Source organism: Physeter macrocephalus, chromosome 2 (assembly GCF_002837175.3).
Source record: "Physeter macrocephalus isolate SW-GA chromosome 2, ASM283717v5, whole genome shotgun sequence".
In the NCBI taxonomy this organism is placed as follows: Eukaryota; Metazoa; Chordata; class Mammalia; order Artiodactyla; family Physeteridae; genus Physeter; species Physeter macrocephalus.
The window spans coordinates 40,993,113-41,002,257 of record NC_041215.1 but is presented as its reverse complement, the minus strand read 5'-3'; the positions used below and the strand labels follow the sequence as shown (position 1 = coordinate 41,002,257).

Below are 9,145 nucleotides of genomic sequence, written 5' to 3'. Positions count from 1 at the left end.
GATAGCTAGTGGGGAGCAGCCGCATAGCACAGGGAGATCAGCTCAGTGCTTTGTGACCACCTAGAGGGGTGGGAGGGAGGGAGACCCAAGAGGGAAGAGATATGGGAACATATGTATAACTGATTCACTTTGTTATACAGCAGAAACTAACACACCATTGTAAAGCAATTATACTCCAATAAAGACGTTAAAAAAAAAAAACAGTCCTATTCGTTTTCCCCTGGAGCCCTCTCTCCTACAGACCTCCTTCCTCTTCCCAACACCGGCCTCTGGTTTTGGGGGCTTCTCCCCGCTCCCCCGGCCAGAGTTCCATTTCCTGGACTCCCTTTTTCTTTACTCTTCTTGTTTTACAGAAACACACGGAGAAAGTAAATTTTTGAATCTCTGAAGGAGTGAAAAAGCTCTTATTCACTTGAGTAATTATCCAATTAATTAATAATTTGGGGATAGAAAAGTCCAACCTGCAGAGAGAGAAAATAACGAGGCAGACCCCAAAATAAGAGAGGAAAGATGTTAAGAGAGGGTTCTGTTAGCTATTTTGGACTCTTAAATCCAAAAAGGTAAAATCTGGGAGGAGATACAATGAAAACCTGTTGAATTCTGAAGGTGAAGAAACGCAGCATCACTTTGCTCATCACACTTTACAGTATAATTACTCACCTGCCAACATTGAGACGGGAAAGGAATAGTTTCAAGGGGCAAACAAGAGAAATACTAGTCTAGTTTATTGGATGAGAAAGACAAAGAGGGAACTCGATCGTACAACCAGTTCGAAGCACAAAACGTCATCAAACACTTACTGGGCCCCCAGGACGCCCCGCAATCAAAGGCGAACGGACGCGTGTCCTGCTCCCGGAGCTCACCGGCTCCAAGGAGTCAGAGCGGCCCGAGGCGGAAGCGCGTGGGGGGGAAGGCAGCCGCCAGGTCACGATGGACCACCAGCAGCGGCAGGGGCCCCCGGGAGGCGGCTGCACCCGAGAAGTCATCCCCACAGAGCGGAGAGGATGCGGACGGACGTGACAGAGACGGCGGGGGCCTGAGGGCCGGCTGAGGGCAGGGCCGGTGTGGCTCCCATGATGCGTCTGCTCTGGGTGCCTCGACAGCTCCAAGAACAGGGAAAACAAGGAAACGAGATGTACGCCTGGGAGCTGAGGTGAGAGAAGTGTGCTTGAGCAAGACTGGGTTTGTGACACGGTAAGACGGCCAAAGAAGCTCATACGGTAAGACGGAGCAGATCCAGAAGACCGAGGGCCAGAGACACAGCCTGGGGATACAACCCGCACAGGTTGGGAATAAGAGCGTAAAGAAGGACCACGCCAGAGGAGGGAACTTGCGCGAGGAGGAGCCAGCCACGCGAGAAGGAGCCAGCCACGCGAGAGGAGCCAGCCACGCGAGAAGGAGCCAGCCACGCGAGAGGAGGGGCCTAGCCACTGGAGGGACCATGCGAGAGGAGGGACGTCTCGAGAGGCGTGGTGGGAACAGCGAAAGGTAGGAGCCAAGGCGGGGGAAAGGGACAGGGTGCTCTGGCACGGAATGCTTCCAAGAGGCTGGGGTCCCATGGGTATCCTGCCCAGTTTGACCAGGACAGTCTGGGTGTGTGCCTGCTACCTTGATCTCGTTATTCACTAATGTCCAGCTCCTCTCATCAGTCACGTGGTCCCAGGGTAGACCAAAGACCGCATAGTGAATGTGGCAACACAGGCCCTGGTGACTGAAGCCCGTGGGTGGTGGGTGGGAGCCAGGGTGCGGCTGGCTGAGAAATGGGCGGAGGTGGAGGCAGGGGTCGTGGATGCTTCTTCTAAGACAACGCTGGCCATAAGAAGTCAGAGATGGAACTGTGGCCAGAAGGCCCAGAGTGCAGGGGGAGGACCCTGTGCCACCAGGCTTGGTAAGGTTGAGCAGCTGATGGAAAAAGCCGGTCAAGAGGAGGACAGTGAGGACTGGGCTGCCTCTGTGTCGTCTCAGGACACAAGTCACTGAGCATGGTAGGGGCGGGGGTGGGAGCACGGGTGTAGGGGTGGCCGTGGGCCGGAGCAGAGCCTCCCTTCTGCCTGGATGTGTTGTGGACAGGATATCTGTGTCCCCCAACGAATACACTGATGCCCTAACCCCGGGTGTGGCTCTGTTTGGAGACGGGCCCATAAGGAGGTAATTAACGTCAAATGAGGTCTAAGGGGTTGGGGCCCGGATCTGATAGGTTAGTGTCCTTATGAGAAGAGACACCAGAGGGCTCACTCTCTCTCTGTGCCCGCTCAGAGGAAAGGCCATGTGAGGATAAGGCAGCCGTCTGCAAGCCGTCTGGGGAGGGAGGGCTCCCCAGAACCCGACCATGCTGGTCCTGGATCTGGGACTTCCCGCCTGCAGAACTATGAGAAGGTAAACATCCACTGTTTAAGGCCCCCAGTCTGTGGCGCTCTGTTACAGCAGCCCTCGCGAAGGAAGGGCACAGGACGGTACAATTCAGACACATCTGTGAGGGCAAGATGTTGCTCAGAGGAAGTTCTTTCCCTGACTCTCAGAAAATGGGAGGTAGACCCGGTCTGTTGAAAATGAAAGAGGAGGTGGTGAGGTCAGAAATCTGAGAAGACACCGGGGGAGCCTCTGGGAGCCAAGGTAAAGGGAACTGATGTGGGGCACGCAGGGATTCTGGAGAAGTCTGGAAAACTCAGAAATCCTGGCAGCACGACGGGCAGGACATGATGCACCGGGGAGGGCCCTTCCACAGAGGCCCCTTGGACTCTGTCAGACACGGCCTGTTGAAGCTGGGTGGGTTCCAGGAGATCCCTGTTTTTCTCGTGTCCTCTCGAATGCTGGGCAGCCCTCTGTTTGTCATGTAAGCAAGCAGATAGGATCTGAGTGTTGTGGGGCTTGCCTTGGGCTGCAGGTTGTTCCAGAGCCCGAGCGAAGGTCACTGGTGAGAAACCTCAGCTTGCTAAGGGCAGGGGTGCAGGCACCAAACCAGGGGCCACTGCAGGGGCCGCTTTGTGGACAGAGCTCTAATCCTGGTTATTAAGTCTGCGCTTTCAACAAGGGGTGCCAGGAAGAAAGCTCTGCCTGTCCCTGGCATGCAGGGAATACTGGGGACAGGAGAGAGGGAGGGGAACTCTATAGCATCTCCTAAAGGGGGTGCCAAAGCCTAGAGGACCCCCCTAAACAGTGTGGGGAGCGCACCTCCTGTTGGACTTCGTGACCCCAAGCTCATCTCTGGCCCCCTCAATAAAATGCTGTGTGTAATCCAGTATTTTGTTTATGTTTTATGAAGTGATTAGATTAAACTGAAATTAGTGTCATTTTGTGGTTTGGGAGAGAATTTCATGACAGCACCTTGGGCACCAGAAACCAGAGTGGCCTCTCTTTGGGAGCAGACGCACATTCTGGCCAAGAACAGCTGGGTTTGGGTCCTCACGCCACCGTGTCCAGCTGGGTGACCTTGACCAATGGCTTCGCCTCTCTCTGAGCCTGTGTTTCATGTGCACAATGAGGATACTGATTGTTGGTGTGAGAAGTAAATCAGACAGTGCCAGGAAGCACTGAGCAGAGTACCTGGTGTGAAGTAAGTGCTCAGTGAGGGAAGCCTCCACCATCATCGCCATCATCGCCATCATCGCCATCATCGTCATCAGTCACATTAATTTAGGGACAGTAAACACTCAAAAAGAAACCCACAGATACTTCCTCAGAATATTGTCCAAAACTCGCAGTGACTTTCCTGTAAGAGGCCGCAGTAGCCAGATCCTCTGGTGACCTTTGCAGGCCTTCCTAAAATTCTGCTCACCCAGCTGCCACAGAGCTCGTCAGCCTCTGGGTCCAGATGCAGCCCAGAGAGGGGTGGGGACCACCATGTGTGCCAGACCCCATCCTTGGAGTTTCTGTGTTCCTGAGCCGTCAACTGAGAAGGAATGAAGGCGGAGGGGGGAAGGGAGGGTGGAGAAGCCCAAGGAACCCATGCCCTGCAGAAGTCTTGTCTGGAAATGGGTCTCCATCAGGTACACCTGCTTCTGTCCTCTGGCTCAGATTCCCTGTCACCAACCCCACTACCCTGAATCCAACATCCAGTGACACCTATTGTGAATCCTGTTCACGCATTTCCCCTGAAACATAACATTTAAGACAGTGGTTCTCAACCAGGGCAGTTTGGCCCTGCCTGCTCCCCGAGGGCATTTGGCAAAGTCTGGAGACACTTTGTGTTGGAACGACTTGGAGAGATGGTCTTGGCTTCTGGTGGCTAGAGTCCAGGGACGCTGCTGGACAGCACACAAGGCACAAGACAGCACCGCCTCCGCCCCACCCCTTGTCTCCACCCCCTCGTTCCCTCCCGTGCCAGGGGAGGGCCTAACTCTCTTCCCAGCACCCCTTGTGAAAAGCCCAGGTTTAATATCCAGAATTACAGCGTCAAAGTTAAGAAACCCTGCTTGAAGGAAAAAGCAGCCCTGCACCCCCCTTAACTCAGGTTCTCGGATGGGCAGCTTGCCAGATGCCCTGGATTAAAAAGCCCTCCCCTGAGTGACTCCTCCTCCTTTCCTGACATATTTGTGTACAATTTTGTAAGCAACGATTGCTTTCAAGATGTCATGCTTCACTACCTGTTGCTATATGAAACTGTCCCAGCTGAGGTCAGCCACTATGGATAGCACCATCATTTCATTCACTCATTCATGCATTCATTCACCCCCCACACTCTCATTGACTCCCCCTTACGCTGGGACAGGCTCTAGGGATGAAGGATGAGCGAGACTAAGTCTCAAGGCTCAAGCTCGAAGTGAACCTACTGGGGAGGACAGATGTGCTGGTAAATAATGACAATAGCGTTCCAGGTAGAAGTCCTCATGAGAGACATGGGTGGGGACAGGTGAGGTGTGGCCAGGGTTTCCTACCCAGGTCTCAGAAAACTGCCCCATCAGCCATCAGCACGCACTTGTTAGTCCACTGGCAAGGGACCCTCCCGACATCACCCTGTATGGAAAGGCGGGGGAGGGGATAGTAATAAGCATTTGGCCTTAGTGACTGCCCCCACCCAGTTAGAAAGATGCCTATGATTTCCCTCAAGAGGGAGCACGAAATGAATAAAGAATTGTTTGAATGCCCTTCAATTTCAAAATCGAATGTCTGATGCCTCAAAGAAACAGGAAAAAAAAAGCAGGGTTTCATAGGCTGGGAAATAGTCCAACCGAAGTAGGTCAGTTCCACTCCTATTTGTTGAAGGAGTTCTCTGCCAAGAAGTGTGAACCTCAGGTCTGGATAAACCCATAAAATCACCAGAGAACCAAGACTTACACACAGGAACCCACCTCGAAGAACACAGAGCGGTACAGGAGTGTATGAAAATGCACGTAAAGACAAGGGGCGTCCCGGACAGAGCTCTGGGCTCTAGTCTCAGCGCTGCCACAAACCAACCGATGTGGAGCAGGTCCCTGCTCTCTGTGGGTCTCAGTTTGCTCCCCTGTAAAAGGGGGTAACTGGACCAGCGCATACTAAAGCATCCTTCCGAGGCACACAGAAGACTTGAACCAAGGGGAGGCTCTCCTTTTCCCCCTGTTTATTCCTGAGATAACACCGGGGTCCCCTGGAGATTAAAATGTAGGTTGAACCTCAGTCCTGAAGCCCAGCTACCTGTCGATTTCTTCTGATAACCGCAGTTACTGCAGATACTTAAAAAGGAGGCTAGGAGGATCACCAAGAGCGAGCGGCTGCTTCCCAGCCCTGGGCACCGAATAACAACACACCCGGAGGCTGCACTGGGCTTCGGAATGTCCCCAACGCCTCAGGTGGCGTTTCCCCAAAGTGGGAGCTCAGACTAACGAGCGGGTGCTGTTGCCCTAGCACCTTCCAACTCCAGCCCTAGGACAAGAGACTCCAGGTTACAAGTGAGCTGGGGACAGAGCCCCAAACCCCAGCCTGGACGCCACAGAGCCGCCCCTCCTGCCTGACAACACTCCCGTCAGCTCGGGAAGCAGGTCTTTCTTGCAGTCAAACAGGATAAGACTACAGGAAGGCGAGGTCACTGGACGCCAGGAAGGACTTGCCCAGGACAGAGACTGCAGACTCGGAATTAGGTCCCCAAGTGCTCTCCCTGGGAAGTTTCTTGGGACAGAGGCCCCGGGGGGCCAGTTTGGAAGGCTGGTGGGAAAGAGTGGTTCTGGAATCTGTGTGCCCACTTCCCAACCCCCCGCCCTCGCTTCCAGCCAGCCAGTCTGGGTGCAGCCACTCTCCCATTCACAAATCCCACAGGGAGAGGGCCGGATTCCCTGGAGTTTCCGAGAAAGAGAGAAAAACACGCCACCCCCTCTGCTGCCTTCTCTTTTCTCGCCAGCTCCTCCCTGGGCCTGGTTTGGGGAGAACAGCTGCTCCCAGGAGTCCCAAGACACACAGACATTGGGGAGCCAAACCCACAGGAGAGACGAGGGGGAGAGCCGCAGACCCGGCCCCATCACAGAACCAGCAGCTGCTGCGGCCGGAGCTTTCGGAGGTCTATCCATCCGCAGCCCGGTGTGTGTGCAAATGTCAAGGCTTTGGAGCGGACGGATTGGGTTCCCGTTGTCTTTTCTCGGGGCAAGATTTTTGCTCTTTCCAAGGCTCGCTTTCCTTGTCCGCGAAGTGAGGGTGAAAACATCAACCTCGAAAGGCGATGATGAGGTTTCAAGGAGATAACGCAGGCAAAGCGCCTGGCACACAAAACGCACGGCCAGGGGCGGATCCAGAACTCCGCCTAGGAGGGCCCCGGAGGCGCAGCCGGGAGGAAGGGGTGGGCTGGAGGGCAAGGGGGTCATCTCAGCGCTGCCTGCGCCCGGGCTCACGCCGATGGTGTTTTGGAGGGGCGGGCCCTCCGGAGAGGAGCAGAGAGAGATCGCAGCGGTGGGGGATGCGTGCGGAGGAAGGGCTCCCACCCCCAGCGGAAGACCGGGCCGCCCCCTCCCCGCGTGGGACCCGCGGAGGCGCGCGTACTCACGGCGCGCGCGGCGCAGGCGAGCAGCAGCAGCGACGGCAGGAGGGCGCGCATGGTGCCGCGTGCGCTCCCTGGGCGCCCCGACGGCCGCGTGCCCGCGCGCGCCGCCCGTCCCGGGCTCGGCGCTCCCCGCCTCCTCTCGGACCCTGGTCGGCCGCCGCGCCCCGGGGAGCCGTGGCCCCACCCGGGACTTCGCCTCCTCGGGCTAGGTGGCCGCGAGCCACGCCGCTCGGCCGGTTGATAAGGACGCGGCGCAGCGTGCGGTCCTCCGCCCACCGCGGCTGGCTGGGGGCCCGCGCGGAGGCCGGCGGCGGAAGAGGGCGCGGCCGCAGCGGCTCCCACGGGCTCGGCCTGCCCCGCCGCCACACCCCCACGGACGGAAAGAGCCCTCCCCAAAGCCCGGGTCAGCGCCGCCGCCGCTGCGCAGCGAGCGCCACCTTTTCGAGCCTCTGTTCTCCTCCGGAACCACACGTCTAATAATGCCCACCTACCTTCCGGTGAAAGAAGGCTGGGCGAGTGCCCTGTGACACAGCGGGCGCTTGGGAAATCGCTAAGGCGTCTGTTCTGGGGGCAGCTACTCTATTTCCGATTTTCACTTTATTTTTCTTTCTGATTAGTTACACACGCTCATTCCAGAAAGTTGCACACCCATCACGCTGAGAAGCCTTTGATGATGAGGTGAGACGGAGGAAGACCATCCGGTGTACCCAGGCGTTTGGGGCTGTGCTGGAGGCTTTGTGCTTCCTGGTGTCCCCGGGAGGCTATTTCAGCATCAGGCAGGTGTGCCCGGCAGCCGCTCATGCTGAGTCTGAGGCCTCAGATGTCCTGGAGGTTGGCTTTCGGCCTCTCGGTACAAGGCATCTTCAAATGGCTTTTGTAGACCCAAGTTTTTCTTTTTCTGCCCTGGTGCCCATTCCCTTTCCTCGTGTCTCTCCTATCTAGATCTTTCTCTCAGGCACTTAAAGTCCGTCAGCTCACTGAATTCCCCCCTCCCCCCACCCGCTCCCGCACACTTGGTGGTGAGGCGAGCTCTGCGTGATTGACGCATTTGGGATAAGGATTGGCCTGAGGTTCTGCGTGCGTGCGCACACACGCGCACACACCGTGCTCCCACTAGCAGAGAGCCTATAACTGGATTGCCCTGGGCCAGGCTGTCATTGGAGGTCAAGGTTCTGACTGCCTTGATCCAGTGTGGTCAGTGGCAGGTGGTGGTTTTTATCTCATTCCAGCCCACAGGTATAAGCCACATTCTCCAACATTATCAGTGACAAACCCACTTGCCCACAAGTATAAGCCATATTCCCCAAGACCAACGTTATCACTAATAAAAGTGATATTGGGCCCCATCTGTCTTAATCGTATTTCTCAACTGGTTCAAGATTCAGGCTGGAAGAAAAGTTATCAACTGGGTTTCCCTAAACCCTGACGTCATAAACGTGCATTAGAAAGTGCAGGAGTTAAAGACGTGCCATTTTTACTGTATAGACTTTCGTGTTACTTCAGTAGTTTCTGTAACCACTGTGTGTATTGCTTTTTCGATGGAACGACAAAAAAAGGAAACAATACAAAATGCAATCTGTGCTCTATACAGGAACCTCGTGATTGCCAGTGAAAAAGCAAAAGGACATTGGTTCTGGTCAATTCAATCCATTTCTGGCCTGTGGCAAGCCATTCTTCCTTAAATAGGATGCTCTGTCTCTCAGAGTATTGAGAAAAAGATCTGAAATGCTCTGTGGGAAGCCGTGGATGCAGTCAGTGGCTTTGTAAAGCCTGCCTGAGAAAACAATTTCAGAATAGGAGTGGAAGGGAGAAGATGGGGAACTAACCATGTATTTACTACCCGCCATGTGCTCGGGAGTCTTTTAGTAATTTGGAGTGTGTTACCGTCACCAATCCTCCAAGACTCAATGAGAGGCATTCACTTTCTCTGACGAATAGGTTGGGAACTGGAGGCTTGGGGAAGATAAACACTTGCCCCAGTTACACAGCCCAGGACTGAGCCCAAAGCCCCGGCCCTGCATCCTTTGCAGGCACTCACATTTCTCTCAGTCTCGAAGATGACTTCCTTACCCTCAGGGTTTCCAAAGCTCTTTTGCCTGCAGCATCTCCTTTGATCCTGGAAACAACTGCGGGGGTCGGTAGGACCAACGATCAGGGGCTGCAGGAGAGGGAGACCCCGTGGCTCACATGGCTTCGTTGAAG

The 9,145-nt window shown here is 55.2% G+C and overlaps 1 protein-coding gene across 1 annotated transcript in view; it reads right to left on the bottom strand.

Moving 5' to 3' along the window:
- The window catches only part of SCTR (secretin receptor), a 65,580-nt gene extending 58,504 nt beyond the window's left edge, over positions 1-7,076 (bottom strand). Inside the window, exon 1 of the mRNA XM_007104195.2 lies at positions 6,947-7,076. Coding sequence (XP_007104257.1) covers positions 6,947-6,997 — 51 coding nt within the window. The 5' untranslated portion in view covers positions 6,998-7,076. The remainder of the gene's footprint in view (positions 1-6,946) is intronic.
- Between the last annotated feature and the right edge of the window lie 2,069 nt (positions 7,077-9,145).